The following is a 26,136-nucleotide window of genomic DNA, read 5'->3' on the forward strand; positions in this document are numbered from 1 at the left end:
TTTATCCACTGCGCCACCACAGGTCAGGCTACATTTAACTTTTTGAGGAACTGCCAAACTGTTTTTCCAAAGTGGCTATATATACCATTTTATAATACCACCAGCAATGTATGAGGCTTCCAATTTCTCCACATCCTCATCAATATTCATTATTGTCTGTCTTTTTATTTTAGCTATTGTAGTGACTATAAATTGGTTTCTTATTGTAGTTTTATTTGCATTTCTCTGATTGCTAATAATGTTGAGCAACTTTTCATGTGATTATTAGCTGTATATCTTCTTTGAAGAAACATCTATTCAGATTCTTCATCATTCTTTTAATTGGATTATTTCTCTTTTTCCAGTTAAATTGGGTTTTTTTATATATTCTGGCTGTAAGTTCCTTATAAGATATGATTTGCAAATGCTGTCTCCCATTCTGTAGGATATCTTTTCATTTTCTTGATAGTGTCTTTTTTTTTTTTTTAATCTTTTTTTTTTTTCTATATTCATTTTTAGAGAGGAGAGAGCGAGGGAGAGAGAGAGAGAGACAGAGAGAGAGAAGCGGGGAGGAGCTGGAAGCATCAACTCCCATATGTGCCTTGACCAGGCAAGCCCAGGGTTTCAAACCGGCGACCTCAGCATTTCCAGGTCGATGCGTTATCCACTGCGCCACCACAGGTCAGGTGATAGTGTCTTTTGAAGCACAAAATGTTTTAATATTTATAAAGTCCAATTTTATTTAATTATTTTAACAGCTCATGCTTTTGATGTCATACCTAAAAATCCTTTGCCAAATCCAAGATCATAAAGATTTACCTATATGTTTTCTAAAAGTTTTATTCTTCTAAGACTTACAGTTAGGTCACTGATCTATTTTTGGTTAATACTTATATAAATATATGGTGTACAAAAAAAATTCAACTTCATTCTTTTGCATGTGAATATTCAGTTTTCCAGCACAATTTGTTGAAATGATTATTCTTTTCCCATTGAATGTGTAAGGCCAGTAGCCATGGCCACCATCACAGCCACCTGGCCCATGCAAGTTTGGGGGTTTTTTTGTTTTGTTTTGTTTTTTATTGATTTTAATTTATTGTGTTTACACAGATTCTAGTGTTGCCTTGAATGCATCCCCCCTCCCCTGTATTCCCTTCAACATCTTTCTTACCCCCCTCCTTACAGCGCCCTCCCCTCTTCCCTTCAGGTTTATCCCATCCTATCATCCTCTTTCCCTCTGTTCTGTTTTCCTGTGGTCCCTTTGATCTCTCCTCTGTCTCAATTCCATTCCTCAGTTCACATTGTTCATTGGATTCCTGAAATGAGTGAGGTCATATGATATTTTTCTTTTTCTGCCTGGCTTATTTTACTTAACATAATATGTATAGTTTCCAGGTCCATCCATGTTGTTGCAAAAGGTAAGGTTTCCTTCATTTTCATGGCCCCATAGTATTCCATTGTATATATGTACCACTTCTTTTTAATCCACTTGTCCACTGACGGACACTTGGGCTGTTTCCAGATCTTCGCTATTGTGAACAATGCTGCGATAAACATGAGGGTGCATTTCGCCTTTTGAAATAGTACTATGGTATTCTTGGGGTATATTCCTAAAAGTGGTATAGCTGGGTCAAAAGGCAGTTCGATTTTTAATTTTTTGAGAAATCTCCATACTGTTTTCCACAGTGGCTGCACCAGTCTCCTTTCCCACCAGCGGTGCAGGAGGGTTTCCTTTTCTCCACATCCTCGCCAGCACTTATTCTGTATTGTTTTGTTGATGAGCGCCATTCTGAGTGGTGTGAGGTGATATCTCATTGTGGTTTTAATTTGCATTTCTCTAATGATTAGTGATATTGAGTATTTTTTCATATGCCTATTGGCCATCTGTATATCTTCTTTGGAGAACTGTCTATTCATTTCTTTTGTCCATTTTTTGTCTTCCTGATATTAAGTTTTACAAGTTCTTTATAAATTTTGGTTATTAACCCCTTATCAGACGTATTGTCGAATATATTCTCCCATTGTATAGTTTGTCTTTTTATTCTGTTCTTATTGTCTTTAGCTGTGCGAAAGCTTTTTAGTTTAATATACTCCCATTTGTTTATCCTGCCTTTTATTTCACTTGCTTGTGGAGATAAGTCAGCAAATATATTGCTGTGAGAGATGTCAGAGAGCTTACTGCCTATGTTTTCTTCTATGATGCTAATGGTTTCATGGCTTACATTTAAGTCTTTTATCCATTTTGAGTTTATTTTTGTGAATGGTATAAGTCGGTAATCTAGTTTCATTTTTTTACAGGTAGCTGTCCAATTTTCCCAACACCACTTGTTGAAGAGGCTGTCTTTACTCCATTGTATGTTCTTACCTCCTTTGTCAAAATATCAGTTGTCCATAAAGGTGTGGGTTTATTTCTGGGTTCTCTGTTCTGTTCCATTGATCTATATGCGTGATCTTATGCCAGTACCAAGCTGTTTTGAGTACAATGACCTTGTAGTATAACTTGATATCAGGAACTGTGATACATCCCACTTTATTCTTCCTTTTCGAGATTGTTAAGGCTATTCGTGTTAATTTTTGGTTCTATATACATTTTTGGAATATGTGTTCTATATCTTTGAAGTATGTCATTGGTATTTTAATTAGTATTGCATTGAATTTATAAATTGCTTTGGGTAATATAGACATTTTAATGATGTTTATTCTTCCTAACCATGAACACAGTATATGTTTCCACTTGTTTGCATCTTCCTTAATTTCCTTTATCACTGTTTTATAATTTTCCAACTACAAGTTTTCAATCTCCTTGGCTAAATTTACTCCTAGGTACTTTATTTTTTTGGTTGCAATAGTGAAGGGGATTGTTTCCTCAGTTTCTCTTTCTGACAGTTCATTGTTGGTGTATAAAAATGCCTCTGATTTCTGAGTATTAATTTTATATCCTGCCACCTTGCTGAATTCATTTATCAGGTCCAGTAGTTTTTTGACTGAGACTTTAGGGCTTTCTATATACAATATCATATCATCTGCAAATAATGACAGTTTTACTTCTTCTTTTCCAATTTGGATGCCTTTTATTTCTTCTTTTTGTCTGATTGCTGTGGCTAGGACTTCCAGAACTATGTTGAATAACAGTGATGAAAGGGGGCACCCCTGCCTAGTTCCTGATCTTAAGGGAATTGCTTTTAATTTTTGCCCATTGAGTATGATGTTGGCTGTGGGTTTCTCATAGATGGCCTTTATCATGTTGAGGTATGTCCCCTGTATTCCCACTTTGTTAAGAATTTTCATCATGAATGGGTGCTGGATTTTATCAAATGCTTTATCTGCATCTATTGAAATTATCATGTGGTTTTTCTCCTTCCTTTTGTTTATGTGATGAATCACATTGATTGATTTGAGAATATTGTACCAGCCTTGCCTTCACAGAATAAATTCCACTTGATCATGGTCTATGATTTTTTTCATATATTGCTGGATCCGGTTGGCTAATATTTTGTTGAGGATTTTAGCATCTAGATTTATCAGGGATATTGGCCTCTAATTTTTATTTTTTGTGTTGTCTTTGCCTGGTTTTGGAATCAGAATTATATTTGCCTCATAAAAGGAGCTTGGAAGTCTTCCTTTCTCCTGAATTTTTTGAAATAGCTTGAGAAGGAAAGGAGTTAGTTCTTCTTTGAATATTTGGTAGAATTCACTTGTGAAGCCATCAGGCCCCAGGCTTTAGTTTGTTGAGAGTTTTTTGATAACTGTTTCATCTTATTTGTTGTAATCGGTCTGTTTAGGTTTACTGAATCTTCCCGATTGATATTTAAAATATTATATATTTCAAGGAATTTGTCCATTTCATCTAGGTTGTCTAGTTTTTTGGCATGAAGTTCTTCATAGTATTTTCTTACAATCCTTTGTATTTCTCTTGTGTCTCTTATTATTTCTCCGCTCTCATTTCTAATTTTATTTATTTGAGTCCTCTCTCTTTTTTTCTCGATGAGTCTGGTTAAAGGTTCATCAATCTTGTTTACCTTTTCAAAGAATCAGCTCCTGGTTTCATTGATCCTCTGTATTGTTTCTTTAGCCTCTATGTCATTTATTTCTGCTCTGATCTTTATTATTGCATTCCTTCTACTACCTCTGGGCTTTACTTACTGTTCTTTTTCTAGTTTCTTTATATTCAGGGTTAAGTTGTATATTTGAGCTTGTTCTAGCTTCTTAAGGTATGCCTATAATGCTATAAACTTCCCTCTCAGTACTGCTTTGGCTGTGTCCCATACATTTTTTTGTGTGTGTATTTTTCTAAAGTTGGAAACAGGGAGGCAGTCAGACAGACTCCCACGTGCGCCCGACCGGGATCCGCCCGGCATGCCCACCAGGAAGCGATGCTCTGCCCATCTGGGGCGTTGCTCTGTTGCAACCAGAGCCATTCTAGCACCTGAAGCAGAGGCCATGGTGCCATCCTCAGTGCCCGGGCCAACTTTGCTCCAATGGAGCCTTGGCTGCGGGAGGGGAAGAGAGACCCAGAGAGGAAGGAGAGGGGGAGGGGTGGAGAAGCAGATGAGCGCTTCTCCTGTGTGCCCTGACCAGAATCAAACCTGGGACTCCTGCACGCTAGGCCGATGCTCTACCACTAAGCCAACCAGCCAGGGCTCTCATACATTTTGAGTTGTTGAATGCTCATTATCATCTGTTTCTAAGAATTTTTTTATTTTTTCTTTGATCTCATTGTAAACCCATTTGCTATTTAATAACATGCTATTTAGTTTCCAATTGTTTGAGTATTTTTCAGTTTTTCTGTTGTGGTTGATTTCTAGTTTCATGCCATTGTGATCAGAAAAAATGTTTGATATGATTTCAATCTTCTTAAATTTGTTGAGACCGCTTTTGTGCCGTACCAAGTAGTCTATCCAAGAGAATGTACCATGAGCACTTGAAAAGAGTGTATATTCTGCTGCTTTAGGGTGAAAGGTTCTGAAGATATCTATTAAATCAAGTTGATCTAGTGTGTCCTTTAAGTCTGCTGTTTCTTCATTAATTTATTTCTTGAGGATCTATCTAGTGATGTTAGTAGGGTACTGAAATCCCCTATTATTATAGTATTGCTGTTAATCTCACCCTTTATATCCATCAAAGTCTGCTTTATATGTTTAGGTGCTCCTATATTAGGTGCACCTAATATATTTATAATGTTTATATCTTCCTGTTGGATTGCTCCCTTTATCATTATGTAGTGACTTTATTTATCTCTTACTATAGCTTTTGTTTTAAAGTCAATTTTGTCTGATATAAGCATTGCTACCCCAGCTTTTTTTTCATTTCCATTTGCATGAAATATTGTTTTCCATCCTTTTACCTTCAGTCTATGTGCATCTTTTGTTTTAAGGTGTGTTTCTTGTAGATCGCATATGTATGGGTCCTGTTTTCTTATCCACGCAGCTACCCTATGTCTTCTGATTGGATCACTTAATCCATTTACATTTAAGGTTATTATTGATATGTAGTTGTTTATTGCTATTTTATTCTTTAAAGCTGTATTCATCTTTTGCTATATTCTTTTCACCCTTTGATCTGTTTACAACAGGCCCCTTAACATTTCTTGCAGCATTGGTTTGGTTGTAATGAATCCCTTTAGTTTTTGTTTTTGTTTTTTCTCTGGGAAACTTTTTATTTCTCCTTCAATTTTAAATGATAGTCTTGCTGGATAAAGTAGTCTTGGTTATAGGCTCTTGTTCTACATTACTTTGCATATTTCTTGCCATTCCCTCTGGCCTCAAGTGTTTCTGTTGAGAAGTGGGATGTCATCCTTATGGGGGCTCCTTTGTAGGTGATAGCCTTTTTTTCTCTAGCAGCTTTTAATATTTTCTCTTTATCACTTAGCTTTGATATTTTAATTATGATGTGTCTTGGTGTAGATTTCTTTGGGTTTCTCTTTAATGGAATTCTCTGTGCTTCTTGAACTTGTGTGAGTTTTTCCTGCATCAATTTAGGGAAGTTTTCAGCTATGATTTGATTGAACAAAGTCTCTATCCCTTTTTCTTTCTCTTCTTCTTCAGAAACCCTTATGATGCAGATGTTATTTCTCTTCATGTTGTCATAGAGCTCTCTTAGAGTTTTCTCAGACTTTTTGAGTCTCTTTTCTTTTTTCTGCTCTGCTTCCGTGCCTTCATTTATCTTGTCCTCTAACTCGCTGATTTGATTCTCAGCTTTATCCATCCTGCTTGTAATTTCTTCTATTGTGGTCTTCATTTCTGATATTGTATTTGTCATTTCTGACTGATTCTTTTTTATTATTTCAATGTCCTTTTTTATACTTGCTATCTCTTTATTTAGTTGTTCATTATGACTATCTATTGTTGTTCTAAGATCTTTGAGCATCCAACCAATCATTATTTTAAACTCTGCATTCAGTAATTTGGTTATATCTGACTCATTCAAATCCTTTTCTGGGGATTTCTCTTGATTCAATTAGTTTGCTTTTCTCTGCCTTTCCATTTTGTCTATGTATAATAAGGGTATGGCCACTGAAGTCCAATGGGTGTGGCCGCTGTGTTCCCTAAGTGTGGTCTGCCTGCAGGCCTGCCACCCCTCTACCGCTGCCTTGGGCGTTCGGGGATTAGGGTATGGGCATTGCTGGTGCCAGCCAGCTGCGGCTGTCGCTGTGGTTTCTGTCTCTCCTCCATAGGAGGTGTTGTGTTCACATGCCCAGGTCTACAATCCTCAGCCTTCACCCTGCCCCCTTGGTTGGGACTGCATGCTGTGCCTGGGGCTGAAAGCCTCAGCACCGTGGGCAGTGGTGAGCACCTTTGCTCAGCCACAGGTCTCTGCAGTTCCCAGGCTTTCACCTTTCCCCTGTGGGTGGGATTGCAGGTGGGCCCGCAGCTGGCCGAACCACTTTCATACGCCCTTCCCGCCACTGCTGGGTGAGACTGAGCTCATGCTGGGCCTCAGTTGTGGCCGGCCCGGCTTCCACCCCTGACGACAGGACCATGCTTTCGCATCCAGCTGCTGTCCACCTTCCAGCAAGCCCTCAGCAGTGTGGGTGGGGGCACAGCAGCTCAGACCCTAGCACTCAATACTGTATTTCTGAAAGCTCCCTCCTTCTAAGCGACTCTGCTCTGAGTGCCACAGAAGAGCTTGTTTGGCTTTTGTCCTGCTTCCCTTTGCTGGTATTGCTGGTTCCAGAGGAAATATTCACTTCAGATTTGGGGAGTGACTAAGCCCAGGGGTTAGGGTGGCTGTCCCTTAAAGTGTTTCTGTCTGTGCCTCTTAGATTACACTCTCTTCCTGCTACTCCAGTTCTCTCCTCTCTCCCCATCCCCAGGAGCCCCAGGTGAGTGGTTGTGAAACAGGTTTTCTGTGCCATCCCTTTAAATAGAATCCTGGGTCTGAGAAATCTGTCTCTTTCTCACAAACAGTATCCTGACTTGTTTTACAGCTAAATACTGTCTATACGCTTCTTCTATGCTCTGGGACTGCAGGCTGGGGCTTTGTTCCTGGGACTCGGGATCCTTCCCACTCCACTAAACTCACTTCCCACCATGCGAGTAGCTCCAGGCTGCCGTTCGCTCCCAGGGAGCTGAGTAGCCCTATCCATGTTTCCATTTTTCCTACAAGTCTCAGTGTGGCTTCTTTGATGTTCTTTGGTTAAAGAGTTCTCTTAGTTTAGTCCAAAGTTGGTTTTTCCAGATGATGGATCTTAAAATTAAGTTGTAATCCACTTTGGTTCTGGGAGGTGGAAGTTGGTATGTCCACCTACTCCATTGCCATGTTGCAGTCTCCAGGTTTGCATTTGATTCAGACAGACGGTAATAAGACAATGGAGCCAAGAACTGGTGGGCCATTACCTTTAATCTTAGCTTGCACCTAGTGGGCAAGAAATGCACACAGTGAGAAAATACTTCTGTTTCCATTCAGGGCTCCGAAAGCCACTGACTCATCTGAGTATTCCTAGAATCAAAAGTTTCTACCTCACCTCTGTTCCCCATCTCAGTCCTTTTTTTTTTTTTTTTTTTTTCATTTTTTCGAAGCTGGAAACAGAGAGGCAGTCAGACAGACTCCTGCATACAACCGACAGGGATCCACCCGGCATGCCCACCAGGGGGCGATGCTCTGCCCCTCTGGGGTGTCACTCTGTTGCATCCAGAGCCATTCTAGCGCCAGAGGCAGAGGCCACAGAGCCATCCTCAGCGCCCGGGCAATCTCTGCTCTGATGGAGCCTTGACTGCGGGAGGGGAAGAGAGAGACAGAGAGGAAGGACAGGAGAAGGGTGGAGAAGCAGATGGGCGCTTATCCTGTGTGCTCTGGTCGGGAATCAAACCCAGGACTCCTGCACGCCAGGCCGACGCTCTACCGCTGAGCCAACCAGCCAGGGCCCCCATCTCAGTCTTATTCACCTCTGTTCCCCATCTCTTTCTCTCTGCACAAACTCTGCAAAAAGCTGGCTTCTCCTTCAGCACTCCATCATCTTGGCTGCCTCTCCTCTGAAAAATGCTGATGACCGAATCTGAGCAAGTGAAAGCCCACTCCCCACCCCACCCCCATGTGCCTTATCCTATAGCAGTGGTTCTCAAAGTGTGCACCCTAGAAGATTTCCAGGTGTGCCCTATGGTGTTCCAGAGAAATATGTGCCCATTAGGGATCAAAAAACCAACAGGGTTTTTGGAGTTTAGATTTTTGGGTGACAAAGGTGTGGAGAATTTGCTGTAAGCTGACAGTCTATCCAACCCACCACCTCACTTGTCTGATTAGGTTGCAATAGGCTGTTAAGCTGTGGTACTGGATTGTTTACACTACCCCCCATGTTCCCCAGAAAGACTGGAGATAAGTTTCTTCTATCCTTTGTTTGGTGTAAAGTTAAGATGATATGTATGATGGGGGTTTTCTGCACAATTAAGAGTAAAGAGAAATTCTTCAATGTATTGATGAGGAAATGAGAGTTTGCCTTTTAAATTTATAACCAAACATTGAAGAAATCACTAGGACACATCAGGCTTATTGTATGGCCAGTAGCTACAGCCACCATCACAGCCGCCTGGCCCATGCACATTTACATTAGATTCAGACAGATGGGAATGAAACAACAGAGCCAATAACTGTTGGGCCATTACCTTTAATCCTAGCTTGCACCTGACAGGCAAGTAAAAACACACACTGGGCTCCAAAACCCACTCATTCAGTGCTTACAAAGCTACTGACTTATCCGAATTTCCTAGAATCAAAGGTTTTTAGCTCACTAGCCTTATTCACCTCTGTCCCCCATCTCCTCTCTGCACAAACTGCACTAACTGGCTTCTCCTTCAGCATTTCACCATCTTGGCTGCTTCCTGTGACATGGAGGAGGCTTCCTGGCCTCCTCCATGTGACTTTTCTCTGCTCTCCTTTCTCTGCTCTCTCCTCTAATGCTAATCTCAGGAATCCAGAGAGAGAGCAAGCTCCCAGTCTGCCCCACTTTATAGTGTAGAAACCAAAACCTTAATCCAATATACAACAAGGAAGTCTCTGATACAAAGTCACGTATCTGAGGCATAATGGGATACCTCATGAGAGTGCACCACCCCACATCAAAAAGGGTGGAAAAGGTCTGACCTGTGGTGGCGCAGTGGATAGAGCATCGACCTGGAATGCTGAGGTCACCGGTTCGAAACCCTGGGCTTGCCTGGTCAAGGCATATATGGGAGTTGATGCTTCCTGCTCCTCCCCCTTCTCTCTCTCTCTTTCCTCTCTCTCTCTCTTTCTCGCCTCTCTCCTCTCTAATAAAAATGAATAAATAAAAATTAAAAAAAAAAAAAAAGGTGGAAAAGGCTTAGTCCCAAAACCAAGCCCCAGGCTACAAAGATCCTACCTGCTCACAGCCTGCCCCCAACACACATTAATATAATCACATTTACATTAGATTCAGACAGATGGGAATGAAACAACAGAGCCAATAACTGTTGGGCCATTACCTTTAATCCTAGCTTGCACCTGACAGGCAAGTAAAAACACACACTGGGCTCCAAAACCCACTCATTCAGTGCTCACAAAGCTACTGACTTATCCGAATTTCCTAGAATCAAAGGTTTTTAGCTCACTAGCCTTATTCACCTCTGTCCCCCATCTCCTCTGGCCCATGCACATCCCAAGCAAGAAGGGCAACCAATACCATCACCTGGATCCGTGATGGGGAACCTTTTTATAAAAACCACCCACTTTTGCAGTGCTGGTCAACCTGGTCCCTTCCACCCACTAGTGGGCATTCCAGCTTTCATGGTGGGCCAATCGTGGCACCATTTGGTTGCTCCGCTACTGACCACCATGAAAGCTGAAATGCCCACTAGTGGGTGGGAGGGACCAGGTTGACTAGCACTGTAAAAGTGGGTGGTTTTTATAAAAAGGTTCCCCATCACGGACCTGGGTGACAGGCTTCCACGTGGGCAGTGCCATCATTAACAAAGTGAGCATAATATATTTTATCTGCCCAACACTCATGTTTCTTATAAAACACTAGAATGAAAAAACTTAACACATTCTTACCAGGACCTGCCGAATTTACTAAATCTTACTAAAAATGTGTGTGTGTGTGTGTGTGTGTGTGTGTGTGTGTGTAAAGATAATTTTTTGTCTTTTTTTATTTTTTAACTACTCTTTTTTATGAATTCTAAAAAGCATAACTCAGAAAAATGTTTTTTAATGTCATAAAAGCACATTTGGACTTTATATTTTTTCTTTAATATTTGACTTAATTATTATAACATATTTCTCAGAAATTTGTATAAAGTGCGCCAATTATTTGTAGGATTTTAAATGCACCCCAACTTCAAAAAATTTGAGAACCACTGCCCTATAGTGTAGAAATTAAAGCCTTTAAGTCAATATACAGATAAGGAAGTCTCTGATACAAAGCCACCTATCTGAGGCATAAATGGGATTCCTCATAAGAGCACACCACCTCACATCATGTAATAGTCAAGGGTGTGGGGAAAAGCTTAGTTTTTAGAAGATCTTAGTATTAGAAGGATGTTGAAAAGATCTTAGTATTAAAAGGGTGAGAAAGGCTTAGTCATAAAACTGAGCCTTAGGCTATAAGGACTTTGCCAGCTTACAGCCTGTCTCCCATTCCCCATGCAAACTATAAGCGAGCAAACATATACAGTATATCATATTTACAAACTTATTTGACTAATAGGATGGCTTTGGCATCCTGTCTTAGTCCACATGGACTGCTACAACAAAGCAGTGTATAAGCTGCTACAACTAGCTTATAAACAACAGATAACTCTGTAGGCCAGGAAGTCTAAACACAAGGTACACTTTTTCAGTTACTAAATAATCTGTAAGTCTAACTAACCTCTTTATAAAGCCAGTAGCCACAGCCACCATCACAGCCACCTGGCCCATGCAGGTTTGCATTTGATTCAAACAGATGGTAATGAAACAACGGAACCAAGAACTGGTGGGCCATTACCTTTAATCCTAGCTTGCACCCAGCAGACAAAAAATACACACAGTGAGAAATCACTTCCCTTCCCATTCAGGGATTCCAAAGCCACTGACTTATCCGAGTTTTCTAGAATCAAAGTTTTCTACCTCACCAGACTTATTCACCTCTGTTCCCCATCTCCTTCTCTCTGCACAAACTCTGCACAAACTGGATTCTCTTTCAGCACTCAGCCATTTTTGGCTGCTTCTCCTCTCCTCCACGTGGCCTTTCTCTGCTCTCCCCTCTAATGCTAATCTCAAGAACCAAGAGAGGTGGCCTGACCTGTGGTGGCGCAGTGGATAAAGCGTCAACCTGGAAATGCTGAGGTTGCCGGTTCAAAACCCTGGGCTTGCCTGGTCAAGGCACATATGGGAGTTGATGCTTCCTGCTCCTCCCCCCTTCTCTCTCTCTCTCTCTTTCCCCCCTCTCTAAAAATGAATAAATAAAATCTTAAAAAAAAAAAAAAAAGAACCAAGAGAGAACAAGCTCCCAATCTGCCCCATTTAGTAGTGTAGAAATCAAAACCTTTAATCCAATATACAAACGAGGAAGTCTCTGATACAAAGTCACTTATCTGAGGCATAATGGAATTCCTCATGAGAGTGCACCACCCGCTATCATGCAACAGTTAAGGGTGTGGGGAAAAGCTGAGTCTCAAAACTAAGCCTTAGGCTATGAGGATCCTGCCTGCTTACAGCCTGTCCCCCACACTCAATGCAAACTATAAGCAAGCAAACATATACATCATATTTACAAACTTATTTGATGAACACTGTAAAGCCAGGAGCCACGGCCAGGGCCACCATCAGAGCAGCCCAGCCCATGCAGGTTCGCATTGGATTCGGACAGTCGGTAAAGAAACAACGGAGCCACAAACTGGTGGGCCATAGTCTTTAATCCTAGCTTGCACCCGGCGGGCAAGTAAAAAACTACACACTGGGCTCCAGAACCCACTCACATTCAGTGCTCACAAAGCCACTGACTTATCCGAGTTTCCTAGAATCAAAGGTTTCTAGCTCACCAGCCTTATTCTCCTCAGTTCCCCATCTCCTTCCTTCTCCAGCGTCAAACTGCACAAACTGGCATCTCACTCAGCACTCCGCCATCTTAGCTGCTTCTCCTGGCCTCCTCCACGTGGCCTCCTTCTGCTCTCTGCTCTGTTCTCTCCTCTAATGATAACCTCAGGAACCAAGAGAGGGCAAGCCCCCGTTCTGCCCCTATTTTATAGTGTAGCTTCACAACCTCTAATCCAATATACAAAATAGGGAAGTCTCTAATACAAAGTCACTTCTCTGAGGCATGATTGGATTGTACCGCCCCACATCAAAAAGGGAGGGAAAGGCTTAATCCCAAAACCAAGCCCCAGGCTACAAGGATTCTCAACACACATTAATATCACCTGGTTGACGGCCTCCTCGTGGGCAACGTAATCTTTAACAAAGTGAGCATAATACATTTTATCTGCCCAACAAACACTCTTCCTAACTTTAATAGAAACCAACATGTTTGTCCAGAGCCACTATCACAGCAGCCTGGCCCATGCAGGTTCGCATTGGATTCGGACAGTCAGTAAAGAAACAATGGAGCCAAAAGCTGGTGGGCCATCATCTTTAATCCTAGCTTGCACCCGGCAGGCAAGTAAAAACACACACTGGCCCTGGCCGGTTGGCTCAGTGGTAGAGCGTCAGCCTGGCGTGCGGGGGACCCGGGTTCGATTCCCGGCCAGGGCACACAGGAGAAGCGCCCATCTGCTTCTCCACCCCTCCCCCTCTCCTTCCTCTCTGTCTCTCTCTTCCCCTCCCGCAGCCAAGGCTCCACTGGAGCAAAGATGGCCCAGGTGCTGGGGATGGCTCCTTGGCCTCTGCCCCGGGCGCTAGAGTGGCTCTGGTCGCAACAGAGCGACGCCCCAGAGGCAGAGCATCGCCCCCTGGTGGGCAGAGCGTCGCCCCCTGGTGGGCGTGCCGGGTGGATCCCGGTCGGGCGCATATGGGAGTCTGTCTAACTGTCTCTCCCCATTTCCGGCTTCAGAAAAATAAAGAAAAATAATAATAATAATAATAAATAAAAATAAAAAATAAAAACACACACTGGGCTTCAAAACCCACTCACATTCAGTGCTCACAAAGCTACTGACTTATCCGAGTTTCCTAGAATCAAAGGTTTCTAGCTCACCAGACTTTATTCACCTCTGTTCCCCATCTCCTTCCTTCTCCCTGCACCTACTCTGCACAAACTGGCTTCTCACTCAACACTCCACCATCTTGGCTGCTTCTCCTGGCCTCTTCCACATGGCCTTTCACTGCTCTCCTCTCTGCTCTCCTCTCTAATGCTAATCTCAGGAACCAAGAGAGCAAGCTCCCATTTATAGTGAAGAAATCAAAACCTTTAATCCAATATACAAAATAGGGAAGTCTCTAATACAAAGTCACTTATCTGGGGCATGATGGGATTGTACCACCCCACATCAAAAAGAGTATGAAAGGCTTAGTCCTAAAAACAAGCCCCAGGCTACAAGGATCCTGCCTGCCCACAGCTCGCCCCCAACACACATTAATATCACCTGGGCAACAGGCTTCCATGTGGGCAGTGCCATCTTTAACAAAGTGAGCATGATATATTTTATCTGCCCAACAATGTTGCTTTTAATTTTTTTTTTAAGATTGTGAAAGCAAATGAAAGACTTCTAAAAAGGTGAAACAATAAGGTGTGGCAGTGCCACTTTTCACCAGAGAATGAAGTTAAATAAAGCAGTAATAACTGAAGCATAATAGCATCAGAGCGTAAAACACTGGCTTTGCAATAAACAAAAACATACATCATATAGGAGAAAAGAATGTTAGTTGGAACTTACCCTAGAAATAAAATTGAGTTCAGCCCTGGCCGGTTGGCTCAGCGGTAGAGCATCAGCCTGGAGTGCGGGGCACCCGGGTTCGATTCCTGGCCAGGGCACATAGGAAAAGCGCCCATTTGCTTCTCCACCCCCCCCTCTTCCTCTCTGTCTCTCTCTTCCCCTCCCGCAGCCAAGGCTCCATTGGAGTAAAGATGGCCCGGGCGCTGGGGATGGCTCCTTGGCCTCTGCCCCAGGCGCTAGAGTGGCTCTGGTCGCAGCAGAGCAACGCCCCAGAGGGGCAGAGCATTGCCCCTGGGGGGCGTGCCGGGTGGATCCCGGTCGGGTGCATGCGGGAGTCTGTCTGACTGTCTCTCCCCGTTTCCAGCTTCAGAAAAAAAAAAAAAATACAAAAAAAAATTGAGTTCAATTGCCTTACTTTTCTACAAAATCTGAAGTTCAGAAAGTTTAAAAAATATTATTAAGGCCAATTAAATGAAGTCCAGAAAATAATAGTTACTTTTTGAGTCCTTACTCTATGATGGATATTGTCCTAAGCATTTTACGTGATTAACTCATTTCATTGTCCCAACAACCTTACGAGATCAGATTATACTGTACTTACTTTCCCCATTTCTTGGCCAGTGACAAAACTGAGATGTTGGGCAGATAAAATATATTATGCTCACTTTGTTAAAGATGGCACTGCCCACGTGGAAGCCCGTTGCCCAGGTTATATTAGTTGCCCTTCTTGCTTGGAATGGGCGTGATTATGTTAATGTGTGTTGAGGATGGGCTGTGGGTAGGCAGGATCCTTGTAGCCTGGGGCTTGATTTTAGGACTAAGCCTTTCCCACCCTTTTAGATGTGGGGTGGTGCACTCTCATGAGTAATCCCATTATGCCCCAGATAAGTGACTTTGTATCAGAGACTTTCTTGTTTGTATATTGGATTAAAGGTTTTGATTTCTACACTATAAAATGGGGGCAGACCCGGAGCTTGCTCTCTCTTGGTTCCTGAGATTAGCATTAGAGAGGAGAGCAGAGAAAGGCCATGTGAAGGAGGCCAGGAGAAGCAGCCAAGATAGTGGAGTGCTGAGTGAGAAGCCAGTTTGTGCAGAGTTTGTGCAGGGAGAAGGAAGGAGATGGGGAACAGAGGTAAGTCTGGTGAGCTAGAAACCTTTGATTCTAGGAAACTTGAAAAAAGTCAGTAGCTTTGTGAGCACAGAATGAGTGGGTTTTGGAGCCCAGTGTGTGTTTTTACTTGCCCGCCAGGTGCAAGCTAGGATTAAAGATGATGGCTCACCAGTTCTTGGCTCCATTGTTTCATTACCATCTGTCCGAATCTAATGCGAACCTGCATGGGACAGGCAGCTGTGATGGTGGACATACTTATTGGCTTTACACTGAGAGAAAAGTTAAGAGACTTGCCCAGGGTCCAAAACTAGTAAATTAGGGAGCTGGGAAGAGAACCCAGGAAAGCTGACTCCAGAATCTGTGTAATTACTCCACCAGACTACTAGATAGTATTAATGTTACTTGTGGCTGTGGAGCCACAGCTAGTTAGAAATCAAGTTAGATCCTCGGTTCTCTGAGGACAAATTCCAGCATCTATCAGAAATAACAAAAGTATAATGAGTGAATTGTTCCTTGCAACCTGGAGCAACACCAATTCTGGCCTACACTGGGCTCTCTATTTATGAGTAAGCAGCTGCTAATTACTTATGATAATGACAGATGAATGCTACAAGAAGAGTCAACACAGTTGAACCCAACCCCTCCTCCCAACATGAGTAAACTACTTAGCCTTGGGGTATAAGATAGTCTTACTTTTGCAGTAGATTTGCCTTCTTCTTTTTTTTTTAGATTTTATTTATTCATTTTAGAGAGAGGAGACAGAGAGAGAGAGAGAAAGAGAGCAGAAAACATCAACTCCCATATGTGCCTTGACAGGGCAAGCCTGGGGTTTTGAACCAGCGACCTCAGCATTCCAGGTCAACGCTTTTACCCATTGCGCCACCACAGGTCAGGCAGATTTGCCTTCTTAATTATGTTTTGCTAAGATTGCTATTAAAGTCAGTTGCCATTCTCTATATACCCCAAGGACAGTGAGGGACCATGACTAGTTGAAATGCTTCACACAGATGTGCCTCTGTAGAAAATGAGAGTGAATTTTAAAGCTGTTCTCAACCTTTTTCTTTCAATCCTACATCCCAGGTCTTGGTCTGTATCTTACTGATTGTCCACGTTAATTATTTTAACGTTGTCCTCAGTGGGCTTGTCTCTCATTGCTATAAAAACCCATTCTGCCTTAAGAAACATCTTTCTTGCCAGTTTCTTGGACCGAGGCTCTCTATTTAAGTTCTCCTTCAGCTCCAAATTGCCTGCTGAATTAAATCTATGCTCCTTGATCTTGGCTTCTGGGACCTTCTCTAATTTACTCCTCTTTCGTTCCCTTTTCAGAAATAACACATTCCTGAAACAGAGATTAAAGCAGATCGCTGTCAACCAAAATATTAACTATAATAACTAATATATTTGCATACTTTAGAATTGTCATAATCACTCTATGATATATACATACATATATATAATGCTTATCATATTAACTGTCTTATATATATTCAAACTGAAGCTATGGCAGTTAATATGATAGTCATGTTAACTGCCATATACTTATATATATTTTCAAATACAAGCTATGGCAGTTAACATGATAAGCATTTTAAGTTTGATAAAATTGGGGCCAAAAAAGCTAAGTGTCTCGACCATGATAACACAACTTATTGGTGAAGCTATAGCTTGAATTTATATTTTTAGATTTCCAGATCATCCTTATTACCCCTCACAATGTGATCAATAATCCTGTTTTTACCCCCCAAAAAAGTCTTTTTTCATTTGGCTTATATCCTGTGACAGGCAGGATGCTAAGGCATCCCCCCAAATCTCTTTCCTCATCGCCCCCAAGTGTACAGGCCCTGCTAAATCCCTGGGGCTGTGCATGTGATGGGGTATCAGTCCCCTGACTGTGTTAAATTACAGTAGTCCCCCCTTATCGGTTTCACATACACAATTATGCCATGAAGTACCAAGATTTTCAGAAGAGATACACATAAAATCAAAGTTAAGTAAAATCTATGTAATCCTATATCTGCAGTTTGGGAAATATTGGTATGAAAGCATGTAGTTTCTCAAAAAATGTGCGTGTGAATTTTTTAGTTCTGTCCACCGCCTTACAAACAATAATCAGCCTAGTAACACGAGCACTGGCAACATCCAGATAGTTTTCTCTAAATACCACTTTCTTGCTTAAAGGAGGGTTCCTTGGAGAAATGACCAATTCCAAGTCTGGGATAGGAAAAGTACCAGATGAATCTGGCTAGAACATCTTGTCACACCATAAATGGAGTCATCCTGCGTGTGGGCGGAAGGGGCGCTTCCTCTGTTGCTCAATCTAGTGTGTTTGGTTGGGAAATTCAGACAGCAATACGCTTAAGAGTTCGTGTACCTTTCTGTATGTGTGTTACACTGCAATTGAAAGTTTGTTTCTACCTTTTATCATGGAAACATTTAAACATATACAAAAGTAGAGAGACCACAATGAACACCCATGTCCCCATTATCTAGCATCAACAGTGACAAAACTCAGGGCTAGTCTCATTTCATCTATACTCCATCCATTTTACTCTTTCCAATATTTTGAAGCAGATGCCATTTATCCTATCACTTCATTAAAGATTATGTTTAATCTATAAAATATGTAAAACACAATCTATCTAAAACACATATATACATATATACATAAATAATATACAGGAGTGTTCTATCAACACCAGGAGGAATCTCTAATTTGGGATGCAGTGAACAAGGAAACTAGTCAGTACAAAACAGCTCAATTGCAACACAGTACCCACAACCCTAGGGCCAGGCCCCTCTCTGACTAGAAAGCTCTGCTCGGTTTCTTGCAAGTCTCCCTTGCATATTCTCAGAGCCAGAGGGGAGCTGGTTTACATGAACAGCCTCTGGTCTTGGACTGACCTCATGCAAATGAAGCCTCCAAATCCTCATAGTTTGATTGGTCTAAAAGGCACTGTCCTGATTGGTCAGAATAGAGCCACTTTGATTGATCAGAGCTGCACAGCTCTGATTGGATGGGGAAAGCCTCAGTCCTATTGGCCGAAATAGTATTCTGGAACCTCCTTTATTTGGGCTCTCTGAGCCAACAAAAAGACTGCAAAAAGGCAGGTCAGTGTAGGCTTCTTTGTGAAGTGCAGTGTGCTGATAGAGCCCTGTGTAGAAACGCTGCTAGGCTGTTTTGTTTAAATCTGAGCCCAGTTAGTCACTGTGAGGCCTTTGCTTTGTTTTAATTTGAGCCCAGTTAGTTTCTAGGCAAACCCTTTGGTGTCTTCTTTCTCAGGTTCACAGTTCTGAAGGTACCTTACTAAGCATCACACAATACCTCCCCAGGAGAATGTTTGGGGGATTGGGGTCTGGTGGTAAGGAATAGCATTTAAAGAACAATTTTGAATGTAAATGTTTCCAGAGTGTCCAAGAACTCTTCATTCACCACGATTTTCTGTTGTTTTAAAACCCCTCATCCTGGCCCTGGCGGCTTACTCGCTTGGTTAGAGCTAGTCCTAAGACAAAATTTCAGGATCCCCTGGTCAGGGCACATACCAGAGACAACCAGTGACTGCACAACTGGGTCTCTCTCTCCACCCCACCCCACCCCCACCTTCTCTCTAAAAGCAATCAAAAGAGAAAAAAAAACTTCATCCTTTTATTTAACGTTGGTCTCTTGTATTTGGCATTCCTATAAAGGAAATTGGACTGAGTAGGGAGTATAATAAAGCGGCTTAAAAGGCCGCTTCGTTATTTTGCCTAGGTAACGCCCTGTCATTTTACAGCAGATAAGTGATACATTAGCTTTCTGCAACTGAGTCCCCGTCCCATGACAACAACTTGGTCTGGTTAAAATAGAACCGAATTGTGGTCTTACTCGGAGAACTACAAATCCCAGAAAGCCCTACGGCTAGGGAGCCTACGTAATGCGCGCTTCTTCCTTTTCCTAACTCGTCTAGGAGAAACACCCGCCCCACGTTGCTGTCGCTCGCGCTGCAAGCAAGCGGAAGAAGATGGCGCTCACCAGGTGGGTTGTTAATTCGAGCCCTCGATACGGAAGGGTTTGGGAGTACCCACTTTTTTCATTTCTCTGTCCACACTCTCCAAGCGATGACCCAGGCCGGGGCACCGAGCTACATGGGCCGAGATCACGACTAGACCCTCCCGCCGGCCACCGGAGCGACTAGGCCTCGCCGAAGCTGGGGTCTCTCCTAAGTGGCTTCCCGGGTTGTGTGCGCCCTCAACGAGGGCCGAAAGCAGCGGCGTAGCGAATAGTTCTCTGCCTTCAGCTGCCGAGGAGTCGCACTTGTGTTTCGCCTAAGCATCGTGGCGGGTGTGGAGAGCGCTTCCCTCGGGTGGGCGCGATGGTGGTGTGGAGGGCAGTGGCTTTTTGTGCGGAGTGAAGCCGGCGGGAAGCGACTGCCTTGGCTGAGGGGCCGTTTGTCAGCCGCGGTGCGGGGCGGTCTCAGGGGTCTCGGACCCGAAACCAGGACTCCTTGGTAGAGAGGAACGGAGATTGTCGGAAGGCGCGCTAGAAAGAAATTTTAAATTAGCCGCAGTAGTGGCCGCGGTCCTACTAACTCGCGCCGCTGCCCCGCACTTTCACTTTATTAGGCCTTAGAATTTCTTCCGTAAATAGAACCACTTCAGATTTTTTTGCTGTTCCGGGTTACCTTGGTAACCGCCTGTAAAACAGTCCCTGCCTTGAAGGAAAAGATGCTTGAAGTGGGATATTCCACGGAGTTACGTAACTCCTCCTAGTCCGCGACCTTGCTGCCCCGTCTGAGTAGAAAAAACTTTCCGCGCGAACGGTGGAAAAAGTCGAGAGTCAAAGAGGTGTTGTAAAAAGAGAGGAATCATTTTCGGACTTCGGCCTGAGCTCCCTAAACACGCTTCGTTCTCTTCACACACGTATTTCCTGTGCCAGTTAGGAAGCCTAAAATATTTGAATTTGGGGGGGGGGGAATTAATTTTTGGTGCTTTGTTCCACCCTAGGGCTCCTTATGCATACATAAGGAAGTCTGAGGCTTTGGCTGCAGGGAAGGTGGTGAACAAGGCATAATACAGCTATGAAATGGAGAACCCAGAGTGCTTATTTATGTCGTATTATCCTTAAGTGTGAAAGAGTTAGGTGGAAGGAGCGGAATGAACTGAAGTTTTCTTTAGTAAATATTGTGGGCTTCAAACATTTGATTGAGTGCCCTCTGGGTGGGAGGCACTGGGACACAGACGGGTGGAATTATGAGGAATGGTTTCATGGAAAAGGTAAAATTTGGAAAGGGCACGCAGGGAAAATACCAGAGATGATGCGGGCATTGTGTGCTTAAAATTGCAATGGCAGAGTGCAGTCTATATAGAGCTTGTCTTGGGGACTGCTTAAGCTTTCTGACTTTGTAGGGTTCTAATGGATTTGATTTTTAGAGATGGTCTCGAGTTTCCAGATGAAATGTTATTTCCAAAATCTACCCAGGATTAACAGCAGGAACTTGACATACTGATGTGTTAGTCTTGTTGTCACCAATGGTTGTTACTAACTAAAGATTTAAAGTCGTAATGGTTTAATTGTCTAAATTCAAGTGTATTTAAGGTTATGTATCTAATATCACTTGCATAAGATGCTTTCTTAGCAAAGAGGAAGAGGTACACTAAGATATCTCAACATGGCACTGTCAACATTTGGACGGGATAATTCTTTCTTTTATGGAGCTGTCCTGTGCATGGTAAGATGTTTAGGAACATCTTTGACCTCTGCCCACTGAATGCGGGTGACAACCCTACCCTTTCCACCTCCAGTTCCCAAATCCTGACAAAATGTCTCCAGACATTGTCAGTCATCTACACTGTTGACATTTTGCCCCCAGTTGAGAACCACTGAATAGACTTTCTGCTTGGGTATGCATCCCTCTATGTACCTCTCCTCCCCCTTGCCCGCCCCACACCAGGAGTGTGCTTCTTTGTGAGAATGCCCTTTACAGGGAACAATAAAGTTAAGACCCTCTGAAACGCTAGAGTATGTTATGATCGTGATCCAGGCCAGTTTACCTGTTTACTGGATTGCCCAGACTCTGCTTCAGCAGGCTGCCTGCATTTTGATCATTTTAGTGACCTGTTCTTCCAACAGAAGGTAAAGAAAAATGAAACAGTAATTATTTTGGCTTCTTTGTAACTGTCTTTGTATCCCTCCTATGTATTGGGTACATATGGTTTGCTGAAAATAACTATGGGAGAAGCCCCAAACTTTGGACTCCATTTGTTCATTCATTCATCCATTCATTTATTCCATTATTTGTTGAAAGTCTGCCATGTGCCAGGCACTATTGCAGGTGAAGGTTTTACAGTATTGAATCCATGAGGCAAACTTCTTGTCCTCACAGAGCTTACATTCTAGGAGAGGCAGCCAATATATGAATAAATAAATTAATAATGAAACTTTAGGTAGTATTAGCAATAAAATAAAGATGTCAGGTAGAGTGCTGTTTTGGATGAGGTGATCATAAAACAGCTCTAGGGAGGTATAATTGATTAGAGACATGAATGCCAAGAAGCAAGCACTCAATGATCTGGGGAAGAGTTTTCTATAAAAGCACTGGACTATTCTTAGTAAGTAAATAGACTTTTATAGCAGAGGGCCTGAAATAGCTCAAACAAAGGCAGGAAGGCTATAGTGGCATAAAGATGGTGAGTATGAACGGTAGAGTGGATTTCTCCTGCAGACATTTAAGTAGCACCTGCTGTGAACTAGCCAGTGCCAGGAGAGTTAGGGATGAAAGAACTCAAAGGCTTGATTTCTGTCCTCAAGTTGCTTCCAGTATAGTAAGGGGGGGGGGGGGATAAATGAAGAGATGATTGCAAAACAGTACCGTAGATGTTATAATAGTGGTACATAGAGGGTCTTGGGGGAGTACAGATGAGGACAACTAGCTCAAACTAGAAGAATCAGACAGCTCCAAATAACCAGATAATTACAGAACACAGTTTGAATGGTAACTAGATAATGTGCCAAGTGGTTCATGAATTTTCTCATTTAATATTTATAACAACCCTATGATATAGGTAGTCTTTTTGTGCGTGTATGTGTGACAGAGATACAGATACAGAGAGAGGGACAGTTAGGGACAGACAGGAAGGGAGAGAGATGAGAGGCATTTCTTTGTTGTGGCTCCTTAGTTGTTCATTGATTGCTTTCTCATATGTGCCTTGACTGGGGTGGGGGGGACTACAGCAGAGCGAGTGACCCCTTGCTCAAGCCAGCAACCTTGGGCTCAAGCCAGTGACCTTTGGGCTCAAGCCAACGACCATGGGGTCATGTCTGTGATCCCACGCTCAAGCCAGCGACCCCACACTCAAGCTGGTGAGCCCGTGCTCAAGCTGGCTTCTTTGGGGCTTTGAACCTGGGTTCTCTGCGTCCCAGTCTGATGCTCTATCCCCTGAGCCACCGCCTTGCCATCAGGCTGTAGGTAGTCTTTTGATCTGCCATAACAGATGAGAAAACTGAGGTTCAGAGCTGTCAATAGCTTATCTAGGTTAGTAAAAGGCATAGATAGGATTTGGACTCCAAGCTTTTAGCCATCACAGTACCTGACATCCGCCCTCCGCACTGCATTAGATCTCTCTGATATATACTGTCATAACACTCTCAACTTTTCCTTTCTCACTTAATATAATCTGTAGTTAAGGATTTGTGTGATTATTTGATTGTCTTTCTCCTCTGCAAAACTCTAAGTTGTATTTCTCAGTATAGTCTCATTGCCTACCTAGCACAGTGCCTGCACTCAAGTCATCAATAAATATTTTTAAATAAATTAGCTGTACTGCTTATTCAGTTATGCTTACTAGCCAAGAATTACAAAGGAACCTTAACTTTTCCATTAAACATATCACTTATCTGCTGTAATTCTTTTATGGTACTTTTGGTTATCTCTGTAATAACATCATACTTTAAAGTTGTTGGAAATGATTTAGTACAGTGACTTTCAACTGATATGCTGTGGAAGTCTCAGTAGTGTGCTATAAGAATTTTTAAAACATGCAATACCCGACTGTTTCATCAGGAGCACTAACCTCTTTCACCTAAGGTTGTCGATAAAACAATGACAACGGCCAACACAATAATAGCTATCCAGTGTGCCTGAATCAAAATTATGCCTATATTTTGTCAGATAAGCAAAAAGTATATTTTTTGGTGTGCTACAGAATTTTATTAATTAGTTTATCTTATTTATGTGTACCATGAGATGAAAAAGGTTGAAAATTGCTGGTTTAGAAAGGCTGTTTTGAGTATAGAATGACAAATTTCATCTTTAGGCTTTAAATCTTTGATCTTTTAAGTTTTAAGTTGCATTCTAAACTAGATACACTTGGGAAAGTACACTTAAATATGCAACTTGTGTTTCTCTTGTCAGCTGCTTTGTTAGATTCCGTTTTAATCTTTGTCCTTTTATATTGACACTAAAATAGTTACAAGTAAGAAACATAAGATAGTTACAGAGTATAAGACTAACAAAGACCCTAAGAAAACCCTGTACTAGACATTTGGACCCTGGGTAATTAAGAATGATTACTTTCTTGTTACCAGAGAAGAAATGTGGAAGCATAAAAACTCAATAGTTTGTCTAATATGTGAAATTTGTTAATTTTTGTTTCTGGGCACCATTGGCCTGCATTCTAGTCGAATGTTTTTACTGTATGTCTCTGAGAACTTATTTCTTTCCAGGCATAACAAAATGACTGATAATGAATACATCCTTAGGTCATCAAATAGTTTGCTCTTTTGCTCAAAGGAAAAAGGCTTAAAGAAAAATAGTCTCTGGTAGCCAAATTGCAGTAATCAAATTAATTATGAGTTTCTTTTTAATTCTGATTTTTATTATCTTTGCTCATAGCTTTTTACCTGCGCCTACTCAGTTATCTCAGGACCAGCTTGAGGCTGAAGAAAAGGCAAGGTCCCAGAGGTCACGACAGACCTCACTGGTCTCCTCCCGAAGAGAACCTCCCCCATACGGGTACCGGAAAGGCTGGATACCTCGATTGTTAGAGGTAAATATGGGTCTGCAGTTCGGATATTAAATTGTGCTGAAATTTATAGAAGTACCTTTGTAAAATAAGTTTAAACCTTAGAATCTCCACGAATGGGTGTCAGCATGATAGAAATTCTGGTTGTGAGCTCTCTGGACATGTACTTCCCTCAGAAAATATATATTTTACTTTTTCTTACTTATTGTCTCTGCTGCGGTATGATCACTGGAGAATTGTACTGCGAAGTTTCTATCTCTTCTTATGTCAGAACATTAAACATGCACAAAAGAAACTAATATACCTTTTATAAATCTAGGGATTATAGCATATGGAAAATAATGGAAAGTAAGAGGAAAAGTGAAAGAATGATTTCATGCTTGTGTACTTTTCTCCCTGCGCCCACCCCCTTTCTGTTATGCACAATAACAGAACCCTGAAGAGAGCTCCCTCCAGGGAGAGCTCCAGCAGCACTGTTCTGATTTCTTGCCCACTGGCTATAGTGGAAAGAGCACCAACCAGGAGTTGAAAAACAAACTGCATCATACTTTGCTACTTGCTGTTTGTGTAAATCCTAGCCTCTATTCATCTGTTTCCTTGTCTTCATTTTGAGAGTGTTAACATATGCCTAATACACATATTAGATAAATTTTTAAGAGATAGAATTTGATGGTTGATTTGGAAGCATGATGGGGAAGGAAAGAATCTGGAATGATCTTTTTATATCTTTAGCTTGTTCCCAAAGAACGAACTTCTTTGGTAGCTCCTATCCTGTTTACTCAGAACCCTGTACATCAATTTGATACACATTGGAATTTCTTTCCCTAATTCCAGAGCACACTTTCCCATGACTGCCTTTTAATCTAGGGAGAAAAGTAAACATTTGAGATTTAATTCATTTTGCCTTCCCAAGACCTATCCTGTATCATCAAGCCTTTTCTCTACCTCTCCCAAAATTCATTCTGACTCCTACAAATTTTCCTCCACATTCCAAGGAATATATCTGTCCTGTTAAAAATCTTTAAATGCCTATATCATTTATTTTTGTACCCTATGGTTTTCTCACTTTCTTATATTTGGTCATATGGTTATAATTTTTACTTTACAAGTGTTAAGGACTCATGGCCTAGCTTTCTTCACGGGCCTCCAAGGGTTGATCATTGGATTAAAACTTGTTGCGTAGTACCCTACAAGAAGCTATCTGTGTTCTCAGCATGTCCTGTGTTTGTCGTTACCCTACCCACTAGAACTCTTCATAGAGTCTAGAGCAGCGGTTCTCAACCTGTGGGTCGCGACCCCTGTGTTTTGGTCGTCGGACCCCCGCTGGGGATGCGACCCACAGGTTGAGAACCACTGGTCTAGAGGATGAGCACACAACTAAATCTTGTCTTCTTCTAACATATTCCCTATTTTTGTTTGTTTCTCTCAGCTGTTCTTTGGTCCCTATTAATTCTAGCATGTGAAGACCAGTCTCACAACAATTATTAAAAGGTTTTCATTATTGCTTTTGTTTTTGCTGGTAGTGTAATTTGTAAGAAACAGAGCAAAATAAAAGATTACCAAGGAGGCTTAACTGGGCTAAAAAGGTAGTGATCGTCATATCTAATAGAGGACTTGAGTGTCTCTTTTAAGATATTCTTCATTTGGCCTCAAAGATTTCAGGTGGTAGGCATCATTTTACATACAACAGAAGTCTCATCCTTGCTTCCATGTCTTCATTTATGACATTCAGGTACTATTAGCTTTTTA

General features: G+C 42.0%; 1 protein-coding gene across 1 annotated transcript in view; it reads left to right on the plus strand.

The window, feature by feature from the left end:
* Nucleotides 1-19,334: 19,334 nt before the first annotated feature.
* The window catches only part of SNW1 (SNW domain containing 1), a 28,682-nt gene continuing 21,880 nt past the window's right edge, over nucleotides 19,335-26,136 (plus strand). The window contains exons 1-2 of the mRNA XM_066272374.1: nucleotides 19,335-19,402; nucleotides 24,258-24,411. Of these exons, the coding sequence (XP_066128471.1) occupies nucleotides 19,389-19,402; nucleotides 24,258-24,411 (168 nt within the window). The 5' untranslated portion in view covers nucleotides 19,335-19,388. The remainder of the gene's footprint in view (nucleotides 19,403-24,257; nucleotides 24,412-26,136) is intronic.

This window comes from Saccopteryx bilineata, chromosome 4, assembly GCF_036850765.1.
Source record: "Saccopteryx bilineata isolate mSacBil1 chromosome 4, mSacBil1_pri_phased_curated, whole genome shotgun sequence".
Taxonomy (NCBI): domain Eukaryota; kingdom Metazoa; phylum Chordata; class Mammalia; order Chiroptera; family Emballonuridae; genus Saccopteryx; species Saccopteryx bilineata.